This window comes from Phyllopteryx taeniolatus, chromosome 22, assembly GCF_024500385.1.
Source record: "Phyllopteryx taeniolatus isolate TA_2022b chromosome 22, UOR_Ptae_1.2, whole genome shotgun sequence".
Lineage (NCBI taxonomy): Eukaryota > Metazoa > Chordata > Actinopteri > Syngnathiformes > Syngnathidae > Phyllopteryx > Phyllopteryx taeniolatus.
The window spans coordinates 2319924-2339801 of NC_084523.1; the positions used below are offsets into that span (position 1 = coordinate 2319924).

The following is a 19878-nucleotide window of genomic DNA, read 5'->3' on the forward strand; positions in this document are numbered from 1 at the left end:
CAAGTTAAGTTAGTCAAATATGAAATCTATAATGTATATAAGCTGCTCCATTCATTCACATTCTGTGGCCATTTGTTATCATAGAACATGTATGAAATATGCTTGAAAACACCAGCACATGGTTTGACTCCGCCTCTAACTTTGAATCAACCAATGGGCTTTTAGAGCTACTTCCGCACGGTCTCGGTCGCACAACTCGTATGAAGAAGGTAAACATGGCAGCCGCTACCAACGCCGGTGACATTTCAGCGTCTATCGCGCGTATTTTGAATGAAAAACATCGGCCCGAACACTTGGAGACTCTCAAAACGTTTACAACCGCGTTACGGGAGCAGGAATACAGGTGGGAACAAAGTCGTGTGTTGTTTCGTATTTTGAAACCGGGGGTGTTAGCTTTCTTGCTAAGATAACTGAACTGTCTCGCATACAACTGAACTAACCGACTCTATAGCAACTTATTGAATATACTATAAATATACGTATGTATTAGGGTCACCTTATTAAACGAGACGGAAGCTGAGACAGAATTTATTTTTTTTAAAAGTATGACAGTATAAGTGAGTGTAGTCACCTTATTTAGTTACGTTAGCCGTTATCACTAAATGTCGCTGGCATAGATAGAAGAACAAAGATACATTATTTGTAGAAAGTAAATAATTTCGGAACAATTAGGTGAAATTGGATAATTTCCTGCGACACCTGATGAACCCCGAAACAACCTTAAAAAAAACCCTAAAAACTATTCGAAATAGTGGCCACACGTTTTGGGTTTAGAGTTCATAAACTGCAACATATCACACCGATTCTCCAAAACCTCCACTGGCTCCCCATCTACTCACCATCGGCATCCATGGTAATGCACCTGACGACCTGAAGGACCCTGCTCACCTCCTACACGTCCCCCCGAAACCAATGGTCAGCTCTCGCCTCCTCTTTCCCCCCTCAAACCGAACTGTGTGCCCTGGCTGACCGGCGTTTCTGCTCTGCCGCACCTCAGACCTGGAACTCTCTCCCCAAACACTTGAGGACTCCAGAATCGATCATTAAAATAAATCGTGATGTTTTTTTGGGGGGGGGGTGGCAGGAATAGTGGAAAGGGAATTAATTCCTGTGGGGAAAATTGATTTTATACGCCAGTAAATTGAGTTATGTGCTTGGTCACAGGTCAAATTGAACTTGTAAGTGAAAATACCACTGTAAATGAAATATATTCTCACTATTAAGTAATCCTGACTTTTTATTTGCACATTCTACAGGGATGTTGTGGACGGAGAGGCTTTCTCCACTCTTCTGAAGGTCTTATCCCGACTGAGTGACACGCTCCAAGCAGCCAGCGCCACCCATCAGGACCTGAAATCCATCGCCTTGCAGCTGCAGCTCGCCGGCGAGTGCTTCCGGGCCCTGAGGAACTCCTGTGTACAAAGTGCTCGCAACCAGAGCCTCCTCAGGTAACGAGTATATATAATTCATGTGCTTGTTTTGGCAATAAGTCACTGTGTTTCTTCTTCCAGGGAACTTGGTTTGATTGATGTTTCAATTCAGCTCCTGAAATTCCTTCACACAACTTTGAAAAGCGGGGATGGCGTCTTTGAGTGTAAGTCATCGATTCCCAATGGGAACTTTTAATAGTACAGTAATCCCCCACTATACCGCAGATTTTTCTATTAAAACATATATATTTTTTAATTTCATTGTGTTTTCAAAATGTTATAAATAATTTGAAATGTGGTTACATCATGTGGGAGAGGCGTTTTGAGGCTTATTAGGTTTTTGTCTGTGCATTTTCTGTTTAAATACATTTAAAATGTGGGTTTTGATCGGTTTATATGTGTTTAAAGCCTGTGGGGAGGGTCTTTTAAGGCTTTATCTATGACATTTTATTTTTTTTATATGGTCTCGCTATAGCAGATTTTTACCTATCGTGGGCAGGTTTGGAGGTTTTGGTTAATTAACCAAAAATTGTGATTAGCCATAATTCACGGCACTGTAACTCCCATGATGAACAGGGGCTCACTCATAACCAATTTCCTTCAATTCTCTGTTATAGCTCTGCGTTGTGGGGTCCAGTTTCTTGGTAATCTCGCTGTGGGGAACCAGCTTTGTAAAGATGACATTTGGCGGCTGAGCTTTCCTGGTCTTCTCTTGTAAGTCACTTTATAAGTACAATATAAGGATGTGCAGTACACACAGGTGGCAAAAGAACTCACAAAAGAGACTGGTAAAAGTTGAAGTACTCTCAGACAAAAGTCCAACACAGAAACCTGAAAAATCCACATCAGTACAGGTGTTATATGGTGGTCGAAAGCTGCACTCATCATGCCCAGTAACAAATACTTTACAGTACATATATAACAATATCATTTCGAAGAGGGAGTACATAAATGCCAAAAAGGCTGATCACAAGTACATTTCTCCACATTGCGAGCAGGCCGCTGCTCAATATAGACGATGAGAAGACGGTGAGCTACGCTTCCATGGTGCTCCACACGTGCCTGGATGAAGCCAAGGTGGAAGAACTGGCCCAGCTGCAGAACATCCAGCTGGCCCTCAGAGTGATGGAGCTCTGCCGAACCCAACCTGAGCTGGACTGGACGTAAGAGACAATTGGAAGACTTGTCTCTCATTGGAAAGTTATATATATTTTTTTACAAGCGCTGTCTTATTTAACAGGGTTCTTATTGCAACTCAGCATTTTCTGAAGTCTTCAGCTCTGGTTGAAAACATGTACTCTGCAATGTCTCCCAATGAAAGGTAATTTTTTGTTTTGTTTTCATATTAAAAACAGGCGGCACGGTGTACGACTGGTTAGAGCGACTGCCTCACAGTTCTGAGGACCGGGGTTCAATCCCCGGCCCCGCCTGTGCGGAGTTTGCATGTTCTCCCCGTGCCTGCGTGGGTTTTCACCAGGCACTCCGGTTTCCTCCCACATCCCAAAAACATGCGTGCTAGGTTCATTGACAACTCTAAATTGACCGCAGGTGTGCATGTGAGTGCGACTGATTGTTTGTTTGTATGTGCCCTGCGATTGGCTGGCAACCAGTTCAGGGTGTACGCCGCCTCCTGCCCGATGGCAGCTGGGATAGGCTCCGGCACGCCCGCGACCCTAGTGAGGAGAAGCGGCTCAGAAAATGGATGGATGGATGGATGGATATTGAAAACAAGTCCATAGCTGTCAAGTGCATCCCTGCCAAAGTAGCAGCTGACATAACAACGCCCGGCTGTAAAGATGAAGATTATCTTCAAAAGGGACTTTACATGCGGACTAAATGCTGAAACACACACACAAAAAGAATATATTAAAAATGGCATTATACCCGTGTTGCTGTCGCAACGATCTTTACCAGGGATGTCCAGACTTTTTCCGCTGTGGGCCAGAGACCAAAAAATGGAAGAAAGAGGGTGCCACTTCACCTTTCGTTTATAAAACATGCGAAAACCAATTCAATATGCTGTACTTCAAAATATGCTAAATTAAGTACAGTATATCTAAGTGGAAAAAAAAAGCTTGGTGTTACCGGTTCATTGTTGGTGTGAGATTTTTTAAAATGAAAATATATATTTTTTATACAATTGTAATTCAAAGAAATTTTTATTTAATTTTAATTTAGGCTAATTAATTTAATTAGGCTTTAATTTTTAAAGCCTTATTTTCATCAAACTAAAATAATTGAAAATACAATTTTATATCTTGTGGCATTCAAATATAATTACAATTTTTACAAAATCAGGTAAATTTTAACATTTTTACAATAAAATGTTTCTAATATAAAATGCAATATCGTATAACATTCAAATGTATTTAAATTTTAAAATTGAAAAAATTGTTCCTATTTTTATTTTAAAAAGTCATGTAAAATAAAGAAGTGTGATGTCTTGCAACACAACATTACTATTTTAAATCATAAGAAAAAAGGAATCTTCCTTCTGACATTCAACTTGCTAAATTTTCATTTTTAATAATAATGAAAAAGTAATATTGCACCATCTTTTCACGTTTTAACTTCCTCGTAGACTTTTGATGCAGGCCGTGTTTCATTTTATTATTTGAAAATTTGGCAGGCCAAAACAAAACTAGCAGTGAGCTGGACTTTGGACACCCCTGACCTATGGCTTTAAATATTTTGTATGGTGTATAATCGCCAAACTGGAAAATAAATCAGTAGAAAAAGTACCACCTATGTATTTTTCAGGCTAACCCTCTTAGAGCTGATCTCTGCCCAGCTAAGTGGCGGCGAGTCAGTGGATAGCGGCATCCCTGCCGGCGTGGCTCGCTTCCTCGCCTCCTCCTTCCAGAAAGGTTGCGGAGCCGTGCTGAGCCTCGCCACTGGCTCTGCCTCGAATGACGAGGTACATCCAATAGAGCCGTGGTTCTTAAACTTTTTACACAAAGTACACATAAACAAAACATAACCTTCCCCAACCACTGTGTCACGGCAGATTAGTGTGCGGTGAGTGACCATCACGTGCGCTATGGGAAATCATGCAATTTCATCCTTTGTATCTTTGTCTTGAAGACTCATTTGATAAAGCGCTTTGTCGGATTGCAATTCTCAACAGGTCCTGCAGGAGGCGCTGACAGTGATCAGTCTACTTGACGTGCTGTGTGAGATGACCTCACACCAAGGACAGTTCATGTTCCTACAGGACCATCCGGACCTCCTGGTGACCACCATCGGTAAATCAAATCGCACAAACAACAACCTCCCCTGAGAGTCTTGACACCCCCACCCGACTGCTGTCGTAAAGGTGTCATGACGGAAAGCAGATTCCCGCACGCATTCCTGCCTCGTAGTCGATAAAACACAACTTTTAAGTGTCTCTCTCCTGTTTCTCATCAGAGCTCCTGAAGCAAGTTCACACCATTGGAAAGAGCAGTAAGAACATCTTCAGCTCCGCTCAGAACTTCGACGCCCTGGTCGACGAGGAGAAGGACCCGTCTAGCCAATCTCCCGTCACCAGCTTCAAGGCTCACCTCATCAGGCTCATCGCAAACTTGTGCTACACCCACTCTGCCAACCAGAACAAGGTATATAGATCCATAGCATACAATTTAAAAAAAAACAAAACAACAACAACAACAACAAAAAACATTTTCAACAGTGCTTGAAATTTGTAACCAGAACCTCAGAACTGTGAGGAAGACATTCGAAGACATTCACTACCATCACCACACTGCCCACGGTGGACATAGTTTATAAAGAAAATAACCTCATCAACCTCATATTAAACAATGAACAATTAGTTCGCTGATTTCAACCAGGAGTCTTTGGCCTTGGTGGAGGTTTGCACTCTCCTACTACCCGCCACCTCTAATATCTGTGGACCAGCCAGGACACCTCTGATGTTGTTTTAGCATTACTAACATCACTGTTTGGAGTTTTGTGAACTTTTAGAAAAATTTTTTGACTGCGTCTTTATCGGTTAAAACGGTTTTCCTTACTGCCCAATGAAAAAATTGCCTTGTGTTTTAATGGTCTTCTTGTGTGAGATCCTTCTCAAATGGGAACTTTATTTTGAAGCAAGATTGAAAAGAGAGATGGCTGTCCTGTTTTTTTCCCCCAAGTTTTGATCTTCAGTGCGTTATTATTTTACAGCAGAAATGGGCGGCCGCCAACTCAGCTGGACGACAACAGAGAGGAAATGAGTTGATCGACTCTGCTTGTTCCTGTCTTTACAAAGCATGTTCTCGCACTCCCTCCCTCGCTCGCTTGCCCGCTGCTGCCGCGATTTTATCAGTTTGCCTCCATCGCCTGCTGTCGACGTCTCACTCGGCACATCAAGATAAATATTACAGCGGTCTGGGGAGGAGCTGGCCTCTGTGCGTGCCACAATATAGGGCCCAGTCGCATTTAATAGGAAGCGATTGATGGAATGCTTGTGGGATGGACACCCTCAGTTGGCCTCTCTGTAAAATTTATGGATGCTGATCTGCGGCCTGTCAGTGGTCAGAAATCACCCCATATCTGTTTTCACCACGTAAGTTCCAGTAAACCACATTTTACTCCGTTCGCCGTCTGGAGAGATTGGAGCATAAGATGTCCTCGCCAAGTGCCGAACTGGGTGCGCATAAAGCTGAAGTCCGGTTGTTGCAGTGGAAAATGCAGAGTGGGGCTGTTTGTTCTCGTCTTGACATCATCAACAGCTTTTTTTTTTTGTTTCTTTTTTCTTTTTTTCTTTTCTTCTCTTTCAACTCGGCTATTAGTTCTGGCGCTCTATTTGGAGAGTAACCGCTATGACAAGTGGAGGTCAGCAGTAAGCAAATACAATAATTGAGCCTATAGACGCAAATAAATGATAAGAAGCAGATGATGCATTTGTGACAGGCTCAGGCAAACCCACAACTATGCTGCTGCTTTTTTCAATTTTCCCCTCGTAGGTATCATTTGCCTTCAAATAATAACCTGGAATTTTTAAACACGGGCCCATTTTTCTCACTTATTTTAAGAGACAAAAACATTGGTTGCAATTGTAGTGCAGCTAAAAACAATTCAAAAGGACATGCAGAAAGTCTCAAATTTGCATCAGGAGAGTATTCACAGCGCTTCACTTTTTCTATGTTTCATTATATTGCAGCCTAAGGCTGGTAATACTTTAGATTTCTTAGTTTTATTACTTTTAATAGGTTTGAAAAAATATATATATATTTTTGAGTGTCGCAAGTAGAACCTTGAGGGGGGAAAATTATTGCATTTTGGAATGAGGTAAACATAAAATGTGGAAAAAGTGTGGCGCTGTGAATATTTCCTACTGCACTGCAAAATAAAAACAGAATTAAAATGTTTTTTATGATGTAGGACTTTATTATGACTCCCCCCCCCCCCCCCCCCCCCCCCCCAAAAAAAATCAAGCTTTAGTTGACTTAAAGGGGCTTTAAGAAATGGGTATTTTGTGCAAAAATATGTCAAAACAGACTCCTTACTAATTAGTGACCCAAAAAGTCACATACACTCCTGGAAATCGTACACTTGTTACAATTATTTCCCATTTTTCACAAAAGGAAATGACATTAATTTGCACCTGAATTTATTTCTTCAGGTGCGGGAACTGGAAGGTATCCCCCTCATTCTGGACAACTGCAGAATCGACAGCAACAACCCGTGTATCCTTCGCAAGCAACATGTCAATCATAAAGCAACGATATAAATACCTTTGACCAGATACCATTCTACTAATGAGTTTTATACAGTTTTTGAAATGTTTAGCTCAATTCACATTTTTCCTTCTGCTTTAAAATGACATGCCTAATTCTGCAAGACTCTTCTTTTAGGCCACCTAAAGTGGGGAAAAAAAAAATCACGTTGTCTCTCCTTATATAACACTTCCAGTCATCAGCCAGTGGTCTATTTTAGCCATGCGGAACCTCTTCGATCACAATCTGAAGAACCAGGAGCTGCTGGCCTCGATGGAGCGCTGCGGTGACGCCGACTACTCCGCGCTCAAGGACTTGGGCTTTCGTGTGGAGGAGCGGGATGGCACCTTGTTGCTTAGACCCACGAAGAAGGACGTATGAGGTTCTCAAGAGCGACTCTCGACTGGAACACAGGTTTTAAAAATGGGAATAGAATAGTGTAGGAAGGAATCACGTAGTACAGTGCACTTATAGCACTTAAACAATGCTTGATAGATTCAGTATTAAAAGTATACAGGATTTGCATGGTAGAAAAGTGAGGTTTAGGCTTTAGGACCTCTTCATGCTGCTATCTTTTGGATAAGAGCTTTGCTATAATCCAAAGAATCTAATAGGCTATGTCCATTAGGCAGAGGGCGGCGACTAGAGTGACATGATTTGACAACTAGGTGCTTGCTTGGCTGAAACTTAGATAAGACTAGACATTTTACAATCTGCATTTTCAAGATTGTGTGCGATTTGTTTGGTTTTTGAAAGAGAAGTTATTATTTTATGCAGTGCGCACGAACCTGGCAACTCACCAGTTTGCTGTGATGTGGAGCGAAGAAGCCACTGCATGAAGCAAGGAGGGAGCTCCGAAGACGTTTGGATTCAAGGATCCTGTTTTTGATAAACGCGGGAACATGGAGTTTTGCAACTCAAAGATAAGAGACACAACAACAATTGCGACACCTAACATCATCGGTCACTATAAAACCCACAAAGACGGCAAAGCTACGTTAACGTCACAGTTTAGCTAACTGATAGCTGCTCAAACATGATACAGAGACAATACAGAGACAGGCTTCGGAACCATGACAAAACCATGTCAATATGTTAGTACAGCTAACTAACACAGGTATAGATACTGAGTACAGATTCATATGCGACTGAGCAAGATTGTACAACTTAGCCCAAGTAATGACTCGACTTGCTTGGAATTTAGTGGGGACTCGACTCGACTTGATTTTTTTCCACAGTAACTTGGGACTTGATGGAAACTTGAAGGTTAAGACTGGAGACTTTATGAGTTGCACATATGTGACTTACTCCCAACTCTGCCGTTAGGTAGTAAGTTAAATGCTGAACCCCTATGAGCTTTGAATCATGTAAATAACAATAGTTACATATAATCCACTGGCACTATGCTATTTTTCAAAGTTTTAGGCTTTTTGCATTGCAGACAAAGTTACATTCTGTTTCGACTTCATATTACTCTTCCACATGTAATCCAAATCCATTGCACTGTTTGTGGATAAATGCAGGGTTGAAAGGGCTCAAGACATTCAATCTAGCTAATTACTTCTTTCTTCAACCTCACAACAGCTTTTCTTCACTTTGTGAAACTATATTGAAGTTAACTTTACTCCAGCTTTAGAAAATAAAACCTGTAATTTACTGTTTGTTTCTGGTAACTGGAGGTGAGAAGAGGGGACCAGAGAAGCGTTAGTTTAACAGAATCCCGACCCGATAAGCTGAACAGTCCTGACACTTCAACAATGTGGCGCTTTATGGGCCCGCCTGCGCTCTGCCCCACCCTGTTTGCTCTTTCCCATTTTGTTAATGACATGATGCACTGAAACAATCGGTCAGACTCTCCCCTCAATCCGCCGCCATAGTGCGGGGAGCTTACTCGGTTCCGGTCCCCAAAGATTTCAGACAGCTAACAAAACAGCGGTTTACTTGCGCTCGACCGACTTGCTGTAATGCTTTTGAGCCCCACAGGAAAGAGGCTGTCCGAGTCATTCAGCGCTGCCACGGGCGTCTGGTCACCTCCTAACATATTAGCCAGGACCACAACTTCTTGGGTTTCTCATATCAGCGTTTTATACCGTATTGTGTTTGCATCTCCAGCAAAAAAAAAAAAGAGTTCCTGTTTGGATAAGGCTTAATAAAGACATTTGTTTGCTACCCACAATGTTTTGTAATGACTTTATTGACGCATAGAAAGGCCAGATGCGACAAAAACAAAAAACAACAATCATGAAGAGAAAGCTCAAAATGTATCAGGGAAATATGAGCTTTTCCAATGCAATATTTGTAAAAACACAGAAATCTGTATTGAAGCTGCACAATTTACCATTACAGAATTTCTGAATCATAATCATCATCGTTGATTCATAAAGACTCTGGGCTACACGGTAAAGCGTGGACTATTTACAATTTAGGAATAACAGTATAAACCCCGAATAATTTATAGCTCTCAAATGTGACGCCACAAAGACAATAGTAAAACAATTTTTTTATTAAACACTTTTTCAATGGCGACGTCCTTTCCATTTATAAAGTGCTATGTTCCTCATATAAAAATATACTCTTCAGTTTTTTTTTTTTTGTCAGTTATATAAAGCCTAAATAAACATTATTTAACACATGATGGGTGATGGACCAAAAATAGCTGCAAGGCCCTTTGAGTGGCTCATTCCCCGCCTTTGGTCTGTGTGGTTAAATCACATGCCATCCACCCAGGCGGGCTTAAACCGCGCTGGAAGCGTGGAATTCCGGGTCCGAGCCATTCATGGGAACGTCCACTGTAGCCCGACCTGGTTGCACCACCTCGGTGGCGTTCCGACGGGCCTTGCATGCTTTTCTCAGCCCTTCAAAAACAAAACAATGAACACAGTCGAGGTGGAAAGTGCTGTTCACACACACACAAACACACACACACACACACACACACGAGGTTGGATGCTAAAAATAGAACGAGCGCTAGAAAAGACCCCATGCTTAACCAATAGCTTAAAACGTGACAGGTTACGAATCATGACAGATTTGGCTGAATATTTCATCAACACTGAAGACACTGCAGAAGTCCAGTTTGCAACAGCAGATCACGGAAGAGAGGCAAAAACCGGTGAGTTGTTGTTGCCATCCTCTAGAGCACAGGTGTCAAACTGGTGGCCCGGGGGCCAGGTCCGGCCCGCCACATCATTTTATGTGGCCCGCGAAAGCAAATAAAAATTGATCATTGTGTTCTGGTGTAATACCATTGAGATATTTGCAAGCATTTTTTTGTTACCAATCCCCCTTTGAAAAGAAACGAAATAGTTGAAACACATGTTTTTATAGGCTTTTGATTTCAAAACTGGCTATTCCTTAATGTGTTGTGTATAAAGTATGTAATTACAGTATATGAGGTAATCTTTCATTTATATGGGTTCACAGTTGTAGCGGCTGTCCGAGGGAAGTCATAACTACGATGTGGCCCGTGACAAAATGTGTTTGACACCCCTGCTCTAGAGGTATGCAAACAAAGTCTAACATAAATTATTTACTTTTAATTTCAGTGTTCAAACAGAATACAGTGTGATTTATAGTCATTCCTGCTTTTAGCCGTTGGCGTTCCCCCGATTTAAACTGCAGCACTTCCAGTTAAGCATGTTCCCAATGTCCCTCTCGCGATCACATCGTAATATTTTTTTCCTTATGTGTAAGGCATCTTTTCCATATTGTTGCTTTCAACTTTGTAAAGATGTAAAGCCTTTACATAACATATCCTTTCTCTTGCAGGAGGTGTTATTTTCACACCTGCATGTAAGGGAAGTTTACAACTCCTCTCCTAAAGGATGTCAAAATTGTGCAAAATGTTTGAATAAATACTTTGAATAAATCCCATGACCTTTCATTCTCCTTTCTACTTGCAGGTAAAAACTTCGGATTTCTCACTGCAGGTGTTGCACCTGACAACGCAGCACCAGTGGAACTTGCAGTTGCACTGCCAGACCCGCGTGTAGTGGTGTGTGTTGTAACCCCGCCCGCAGCACATCACGTTGCACCCGTACGTGTGCGCGGACGTCTCGTTGCAGAGTCTACCCCGCGTCCCCGTGCTCCCCGTGGCTTTGTCCTCCTCGCAGTAGTTGGGCGAGCGCTCCAGATATACCAGGTCGTTGTCGGTAGGCTTCTGGTAGCCCCGGCCTTCTTTGAGTCGTAGAAAGGAAGGCTGGCGGAGGCGGGAGGCCTGGACTGGCTCGACTTGAACCGCTGTGCCGTAGCGTTCCTTGATCAGGTAACCAATCTCTCTGAACTTTGGCAGGGTGATCCAGCAGGTCTTTGTGGTGCAGGAACCGGAAACGCCGTGGCACTTGCACTCCAGCTTCATCCTCTCTTCGAGGATCTGTTCACAAGCACACTGAATTAGTTCTGCGGACCTTTAAATATTGTCATTGAATTTCATGGGTGGAAGGTCACAAAGCACAAATACTAGGTTACTGTACTGATGGTTTCTATAATTGCTGTACTGTAGATTTTTCAGGTATCTGTACGGTCCTTGAGTATTTTTCTGACAACTTTCTCCTTTTACTCTCTCCATTTGAAAATAGGTATCTGTAGTTTCTACTCCTTACTTTGTCAAAATAGGCTCGTCACGTTTTCAACTTCCGCATGATGACGATACAACTTAAAAAAGACAAATTAGACCGCATTTAAGATCTTTGGGTCTTATAAGGCAGAAAAGACAGGGACAGCAGTGATCAGAACGTGAACCAAGGGAGCATTCAGGATGATGAAGCAAGAGATTCGGAGAAGCAAGATATTCCCAGTCAATGGCCTTATTTAAGACAATTGTTTTATGTTGGCAGCAACAAACGATTCATGGCAAGTGCATTTTGTCACTTCTTTTTACCTAAGTACAGGAGTTAAATCAGTACTTTTTAGTTTTGTCTGTTATTGTCTTTTTCAATGGCAAGTATCTGTACTTCTGCTTAGTGTGAGTAAATTTGCAGCCTTTGTCTGTGTTCTATTTCAGCAACCACTGGAGCCAAGTACAATTCAGTTTACATAGTCTGGTACGGTATTCATTGGGTTTCCATTGTCAAAAGTAGAGAAGACCTAAATAGCTGTACCATGCCATGTTTTTGGTATACAGTAATCTTCCTCGATATTGCGGTTTACCGGTCATGGCCCTGCTATATCGATTTTTTTGTTAAACATTTTTAAAAAATGTTTGTGGTTGAAATACAGTCCCGAATGTGTGATTACAGTGTGTGGGATGGAGGCTTAAGCTGTAATTTGTAATGATCTCTATATTCCATATTTTTACCTATCATGGGCGGGTCTGGAACGTAAGTCCTGCGATACATGGGGGATCACGGTACCGCTGTTCGGGTACCAACAGCTGTGGTGTAGCTAGACCAGAGACCAGACTTGGACTCGAGTTGAGTCACGTGACTGTTTTGATGACTTTTGACCTGAGAAAAACTAAAAGACTTGAGACTTGACTTGGATTTGGGAGTTAAAGACTGGACTTGACTTGATGAGGTCTTATACACAAGTAGAGGTTAGATAAACTGGCCAATAAGATCGTTATCTCATTTTCATCATCTCAGTTCTTGCTTCATGAAGACTAGATACTGCAGGTAAGACTGCATTAATCAATTAACTTGACTTGGGACTTGAATTAACTTGTCCTATGTGCTGCCATATCAATCTAATCTGCCAAGGGCCTTCCGAATCAGCAATGCTGGCTGATGTAACTAAAATCTGTATCAGCAATGGGATTGTTTCTTTCACCAATCAGATTTCAAATTCACCTCACAGACCCACAATAACAGCAGCATTATTCTGTTCTCTCATTGGTTGGTCAGAGCAAAACTGTTCGATGACTAAAAACCATCTGTAGTGACTCGCCATTGGAGGCCCTTTGTCAAACTGAGTCGGATGGATTGTGCGGCCAGTACCTTCCGCCCTGCCTCGTTGTTGTGCAGGTTCATCAGGCGCCGGGCGTTCTTCTTGATCTCACGGGCGTCCACGAAGCGCCGCGAGAACTCCACACCGTACTTGACATCGGCCGAGCAGCCGCCCCACTTCCAGCCCTCCTCGCGATCGTGGTAGCCCTGCTTCTCACGGTCGCAGCCGCATTGGCTCAGGTTGCCCTGGCTACACGCTGTGGTCACCGCGTGGGCCACACCGGCAGCCGTGATGGCGTACGTGAAGGCCGCCTCCCGGCTACCTGAAGAAAAGGGGGAGAGAACTGATTGAGTTCGATGTTACTTGAAGTCAAATCAACACGGGGTGGCAGGTCGTTCATTTGGTACCTGGGCCTTCAGTAGGGACTTGCACAACTTAACCCACCTCTTCATACTACCAATATCACAACGCAATTATAGAAACCATCAATAATATCGGTCCTCTGTGCCAACTAAATCTGGAGCCGTTTAGAATCTATATCTACTAATAATATGAGGACAAATTTGAAATCTGATTCGTAATGGAAACAGTTGAAGTTACATCGTCAAGCACTACGCATTGAACAAAAAATAAATACAAAATGTGAACAGCCGCGTGTGCTGGAAGTAGTGAAGCCAGGACAAACGTAAATGTTGGTCAGTGCTTCAAAAAGTGTTTCGGCCAGCAGAGAACACCATGTTGGCCCTAACGACCCACCTCTGGTGTTACGTAGTCAGTGTGAGGTAGCTATGGACAGCAGTTCTTTCATGTACCACATGCAGAATGTGGCCTCAATTAGAAGACATCATCTGGTTTGCAGTACATGACTCTGCATATAGCACAGACTGGGATGAAGGTTTTTAATTGCCCATGATGCCGTGGGCCACCTAAACAACGTCATGCCATCACGGATGCTGACTTTTCTGTCTTCATATTGGGAAGCATCTGGATGGTTCTTGTGCCTCTTTAGTCAATGAGGACACGAAAAGCCAAGATTTCCAAAACCAATTTTTGAAACACGGACTCGTCTGACCACAACGGACTTTTCCACTTTGCGTCATCTCAGACAGAGCCCGGGCCCAGAACTCGCTTCTGGATGTTTTTGATATATGGTTTTCCCTTTGCAAGGCTGAGTCTTACTTTTCTTTTTTCTTTTATTGATTTATTTGTACTTTTGTAGATGCAGTAAAGAACTGCATTTGCTTAAAACGGTTTTCCAAAGTCCTTGAACGCCCTCGTAGTAACATCCTTTATGTACTCAAGTCAGTTTCTAAATGTAGTGAGGGAAAGTTGTTCAACATCGGTTTCTCCTTTACGTGGCATGATTTTTATGCATTCTCTGGATATTTTATGGATATTATGGTTTGTCAATGATGGAATCCCCATAAATTCCTGACAATTATTTCTTGAGAAATGTTGTTCTTAGACGATTGGACCCGTTGCCCACATATTGAACCACTGAGCCTTTCAAGGATGCCCCTTTAGACTCCATTATGATACTATCCTCTATTAACGAGTACTTGTGGAATCTTGCAATCATTCCCAGTTATTTTTCTGGTGCCTTTTTTTTTTGTCAAGTGTCCACAACTTCAGGCTGAAGTCATCGACAGTTATGGTTCACTTATTGTCCAAACTTAAGGAAAACACAAGTGACATCTACTGGCTGACCAGAAGAGAGTTTTTTTTTCTCCTGGATAAGCCTTCCTGTTATGTTTTATGTGTTTCATCAATGGAATTTCTCACACAGCTTAAATGTCTTGCCGTGTCCGTCTTCGGCGTTCCACATTGTTTTTGCAAGCGATACTACGGTGTTGAAACCCTCTGTGGCCGGGCTTGACTGACACATGCCCATTTCTAAGCATTTTTTCTCGTGTCGCCATTTGAACTGGAGAATAAACACCCATATATTTTATGGCATGCTGAGAGGGGGCGGCAGGGGGGAATTAATTTACTGGCACCACGGTTGGTCGGTGTAATCGGATATCCGCCCGCGCCAATCAGTGTAATGCGTCCTCTCAACAGGCCGCGGTATTAATGCATGGCGTCTCAAGTAGGAGTGATTCTAATGGCTCCCCTCCAACCTGACAAAGTGAAACCATCGGGCCTGTGGTCCCCCGCCCCCCTCCCTCCCCCCCATCCATAACTAATAACAAACTCTTCGCTCATCAGGCTAAATCTGTACAATCCACATATATTGTACAGGGAGCATTTCTCAAGGCATCAGGCGCATGTGATGGCCAAACAGCCATCTCCTCTCGCCGTGATTTGTTTGGATTGTAGAGCAGCGCATTGTTGCCATCCAGCTGCCGGGCCTGACTTCAATTAGTGGTTAGCGTGATTCAACCCGGCTCTTTTTCAACGCTTAATGAGTTCAAAGGCCCGGTGGTCAAGCAGATGAAGTGGTACAGATGGTACAGATGGTTAGTGCCGTTTCAGTTGACGTTCTTGAGCATTTGCTGGTGAAACAAAACCGTGACTTGTCACTTATGCTCATTTAGGTTGGAACAATCCATATATAAACCGAGGTGGCGTAAGTAAGTATTCCCACTCTGTACTTGAACAACACATATGTTTGAAGATATCAATCAAGTGTTATCAGTCTTTTTGACATCTGCGGAGGGTTAAAAAAAGTAACAAGCCGAGTTTGACGAAGGAGTAGAGAGTACGGATATCTGTTTTCAAATAGAATGTAAAAGTCAAAAAGTCTTTTGAAAAAAGTGTAGATCCCTTAAAAATCAATTTCGATACAGTACCATATTGTACTTTGTTACTTCTCACCACTGTGTATCAGCAATATACAGTACAGGATAAGGTTATTAACATGGAGTCTCCATAGAGAGTACAAGCTGGGTCCAAAGTGTAGTCTTTGCTGGTTTTACACGTCACAAAGTGAAAGGAGACATTTCCTTTTGACAAAACAAGGAAAGGGATCCAGATGTATGTCTCTGTGGAACAAAGTGATTGCTCCCAGAGCTGTGAGATTAAACGTGGGTCCAAACCCGCAGCACGACCGCAACAAAACATTGCACATCGCAATACAATTTATATAAGGGTCTCGCAATGAGGAGCCAACAAGCTTCTGTGGGAAGTCGAGTGGACTCAAACCTGTTTGACGTAAAGATGTAGTGGGCTCCATGCAGGGGGGGGGGGGGGGGAACATTGCTTTGACAAGTTTTACAACTCTGCAATGACATTATGAGATCAGGGGCTCATTCAAACATAATGGGATTGCCTTTCTTTTAGGATGGGCTCTGGAAAACGGTGCATACAGTTCCCTTTAAATCCAGGCATTTACTCTATGGGGTGTTTTAGTACTTTTAGGGGTAAACAATATTTTATCGCAGGGGTTGTACACCCTCAAAGGTACTTCTGTTCTATTTGAACAGCTGGAGAGCATACCTGTACCCCATTTGGTCCTGATAAAGATGTGTATATATACACACACACCTGTGAATCCAGCTCTTTGGGGTACATTCATACTTTTAGGGGTAAACAATATTTTAGCTTCGGGGTTGTACACCCTCAAAGTTACTGCTTCTGTACTACTTTTCCATCTTGAGGACATAACTGTACCCCTTTCGGTCTTGAGATACATACCTGTGAATCCAGCTCTTTGGGGTACAGTGCAGACTGTACTTTTTGGGGTAAACTCTGTATTTTTACTCGGCTACTATGCCTTCGAAGGAACTGCGTCCGTACCAATTGAGCTCGACTTCCATAATGAGGACAAGGTGCATAGTTACCTTTGGATCCAAGAATTTTCTCAATGAGGTATTATCAGATTGGACCTTTTGGGGGTGTACAATGTCTTGTGACTTGGGTAGTACCCTCAAAGTTACTCGTTTGGTACCCTTGACAATGGAACTATGGATAGTATACCCCTGGCATCTGAAAGGTCCAAACTTTTAACTTTAATTGTCCCGATTCGTTTCCCATTTTATGGCTTTTCAAGGGACAGAAAGAGTGTTCAAATTTATATACAGTACTGTAGCAAAACCTTTATCAACAATCAATACTGAGTTGCAAACGGACTGACCTACTCTCAGCTCTTGTCCGAAGACCGTCCTCTCGCCCAGGGCCGAGCAGTTCCAGCGGCCGTAGCGGAACTGGTACTGGCACTCGTTGATGCCCAACTGGGCGCCTTCCCCAATGACGATGATGGCGTCCGGGCGGCTCTGACAGAGGGCCCGCTGGCGCGGCGCCAGGCCCGGTATCTTGTTGCAGATAATGTTGGCACCCAGAGCTACCACGGATGACAACGTCCTGTATGCAGACAAGAGACCTACAGGTTAATTTACGGGTCAGAACCATATGTACTTCTGATTTAAATGGTTATAGATTTTACCATATTCATTATCGCGGTTGTAGTTTTCTGTGGTGTAAGAACTGCACAAAATAAGGTCACCAAAACATTTGAGTGGTTAGTGGTTCTCAAACTGGGGTCCCCGGATCCCCGAGCATCCACGAACCATAGCTTGGGGGTTCTTACATACATACACTCCAACTTATTTGACCAATTAAAAGATTTTATATGATTGTGACGGATCATTACAGAAATCTGACATCCCGGCATGAATAACATTCTTTTTAACGTTTTTATTGGAACAAAGGGTGCGTTTTTACATGAATAGTCTTTTTTTTCTCGAAAACTAATCAACCCAAAAATATTTTTGAGAGTCAAAGGTGTAATATTATAAAAGTAAAGTTGTATTTTTGAAATTCGCTTCACACAAAGTATGACTTTCTTGCCTCAAAAATAACGATTTTCCCTAAATATAAACCTTTGCTCTTGTAAAGATTACTTTTCCTTAACAAAATACAACTTTATTCTCATAACATTAGAACTTCTTTTTTTCTAAAAAGGAAATAAATAATAATAGTATTTTTTTCATAATTGTATGGCTTTTTTTCTTGACAAATGGTATTTAGGCATTATGGCATTGAGGGGCACACACAGGAGAGGTCCTTGGAAAACTTTGAGAGCCCCAGTTATACACCACTATAAAGTACATTAATGAGGGTGATTATTATCGCCACTCAATCAGCTCATTTAGCTCGCATGTCAATAAAAGACAACTCAGAATGTAACGTTGAGCATAGGGCAAACCAGTTAATAACGGTCCACGTCTATGGAAACATCACAAATTCTGTGATTCCTTTGTGGTCTAACGTAAGATTTGACTGACTAGATATTCCAAGTCACATTCCCCCTCCGCCCCCCACCCCATTTCTAAAAATATTCAGTCTCACCAAAGAGGAAGCCAAACAAGTCAGTGTGGAAATAAACCAGGGCGCTTTACTTCCTTGTGTTCAGCACCTGCGTCCTCGCTTGGATCGCCGTGCGTAATCGGTGTGTAAAAGTGATGTTATCCAAGGCTGTCGGGGTGGTCAAAGTGAGGAGAAGGAGCAGCGAGAGAGGGTAGGGGACGTACAGGTAGCTACCGCTGGTGAGGATGAGGAAGATCTGCGGGTAGTAGACGGACAGCAGCGCGCTGCGAGACGAGATGATGAGCATGGTTGCGCATTGAACGCAACTTGATCTTCTCTCCTTATTAAAAAACAACAACAATAACACACACACACACAAATCCTTTTATAAACGTCCAGGTTGGTCTTGGATTTAAGGCTTGCCCGTCGGTGCTCCAGCTCCGAGCTCCACTGGCTGAGCGCCGAGGGTGAGCCGCTGCATCCCGAGGCCGAAGTGCGCGCTCCTACCTGGCCTGCGAGAGTGCGGAGGTGGGCGTGGTGCGGGTGTGGGTCGTTGGGTGGGTGGGTCGGTTTGTGCGCATCCACAAAGTGGCGCTGTGGGTCTTTGCGAGGGTGAGCGGAGGGATGGGGCTGCACATCCTGCAGTCCCCCCCCCCCCCCCCCCTATCCACCCACCCCCTATACCCACCTGGCCTACGCCTTCATAGGACCGTACGCAAAATTTTATTTGGGGCATCCTCTTTTATCTGCCATTAATATTGAATATTGATCAGTCATTGTTGAATTTCTGCTTGACGAGTATAATAATTCTCAAAAGCGGGCGAGGATTGATTTACACGACATTCCAGGTGATAAGTGGGATATAGGCCAGTGGTTGGCAAACATTTGACATCCCCAAGGTACCACCATCTTGTCTAACGTTAAAATACAATAGCGTAGTAGGCCTAAGTGTTCATCAAAAAAACAAAGCTGAGCTTTTAGTTCATCCATCCAGTCTCGACTGCTTATCCTATAGGTGTGCTGGAGATGATCCCAGTTGATTTTGTGCAAGAGGCAGGGTACACCCTGGACTTTTCACCAGCCAATATAGACAAGCAAGCAAGAAGAGTGAATTTAAAAAAAAATAAATAAAAAAAAAAAAAATGTTGATACCTGAAACCCTTTTTTTGTAGAATACTTAATGCGGCTCCTAAAATTTTACTGAAGTATTAGACTAAAATGTACATACAGTAAGTTAAAAATTGCACCTAAATCAATGTTTAAAAACAAACAGTTCTTAAAGCCAAGTGTTTTATATGTAAAAGTTAAATACAACTGACCTGTATGTAACAAATATACTCTATCCATCCATTTGGATAAAAAAATAAAAAATAATAATAATTAATTCACTGTAACATGCAAATTGAACATTTAATTCAGTAATTCTTTACTTACCACTAGGGGGAGCCTGTGTACCACACACTGATCTATGCCTACTTCAGGTTCGAACAAAAATAAAGCAGTATGCATTTGCAGTATTATAAAACTGTCGTCTGGTTTAGTTTTGGTTTCAGGGAACAACAAACTGGAAGAAAAAGTAAAATTACTGAGATGTATTGCTATAACTTGGACATGATTTA

General features: G+C 42.5%; 2 protein-coding genes across 3 annotated transcripts; one reads left to right on the top strand and one right to left on the bottom strand.

Annotated features, from left to right (window-relative positions):
* Positions 1 to 171: 171 nt before the first annotated feature.
* Positions 172 to 9305, top strand: atxn10 (ataxin 10). Of its 2 annotated transcripts, XM_061762765.1 has the most exons (12): positions 172 to 343; positions 1257 to 1448; positions 1512 to 1594; positions 2048 to 2144; positions 2429 to 2593; positions 2671 to 2751; positions 4191 to 4347; positions 4558 to 4675; positions 4839 to 5026; positions 7036 to 7099; positions 7326 to 7543; positions 7907 to 9305. In XM_061762765.1, the coding sequence occupies exons 1-11, from the start codon at positions 201 to 203 to the stop codon at positions 7508 to 7510; spliced, it is 1473 nt and encodes a 490-aa protein (XP_061618749.1). In that variant the 5' UTR covers positions 172 to 200; the 3' UTR covers positions 7511 to 7543; positions 7907 to 9305. The 2 variants fall into 2 exon arrangements, with proteins under 2 accessions (XP_061618749.1, XP_061618748.1); XM_061762764.1 differs by having other exon boundaries at positions 7326 to 9305.
* wnt7ba (wingless-type MMTV integration site family, member 7Ba) lies at positions 9306 to 18797 on the bottom strand. The gene is made up of 4 exons (XM_061762766.1): positions 18484 to 18797; positions 17088 to 17314; positions 13063 to 13334; positions 9306 to 11501 (listed from the first exon to the last, which is right to left on the bottom strand). The coding sequence occupies exons 1-4, from the start codon at positions 18564 to 18566 to the stop codon at positions 11022 to 11024; spliced, it is 1062 nt and encodes a 353-aa protein (XP_061618750.1). The 5' UTR covers positions 18567 to 18797; the 3' UTR covers positions 9306 to 11021.
* Positions 18798 to 19878: the final 1081 nt, after the last annotated feature.

Coding starts and splice junctions, on each gene's coding strand:
- atxn10 (XM_061762764.1), top strand. CDS start 201: ATGAAGAAGGTAAACATGGCAGCCGCTACCAACGCCGGTGACATTTCA. Junction 1,449..1,511: donor CGCAACCAGAGCCTCCTCAG/GTAACGAGTATA, acceptor TTCTTCTTCCAG/GGAACTTGGTTTGATTGATG. Junction 1,595..2,047: donor CGGGGATGGCGTCTTTGAGT/GTAAGTCATCGA, acceptor TCTCTGTTATAG/CTCTGCGTTGTGGGGTCCAG.
- wnt7ba (XM_061762766.1), bottom strand. CDS start 18,566: ATGCTCATCATCTCGTCTCGCAGCGCGCTGCTGTCCGTCTACTACCCG. Junction 13,335..17,087: donor CGGACAAGAGCTGAGAGTAG/GTCAGTCCGTTT, acceptor CCTTTTCTTCAG/GTAGCCGGGAGGCGGCCTTC. Junction 11,502..13,062: donor ACAACGAGGCAGGGCGGAAG/GTACTGGCCGCA, acceptor GCTTGTGAACAG/ATCCTCGAAGAGAGGATGAA.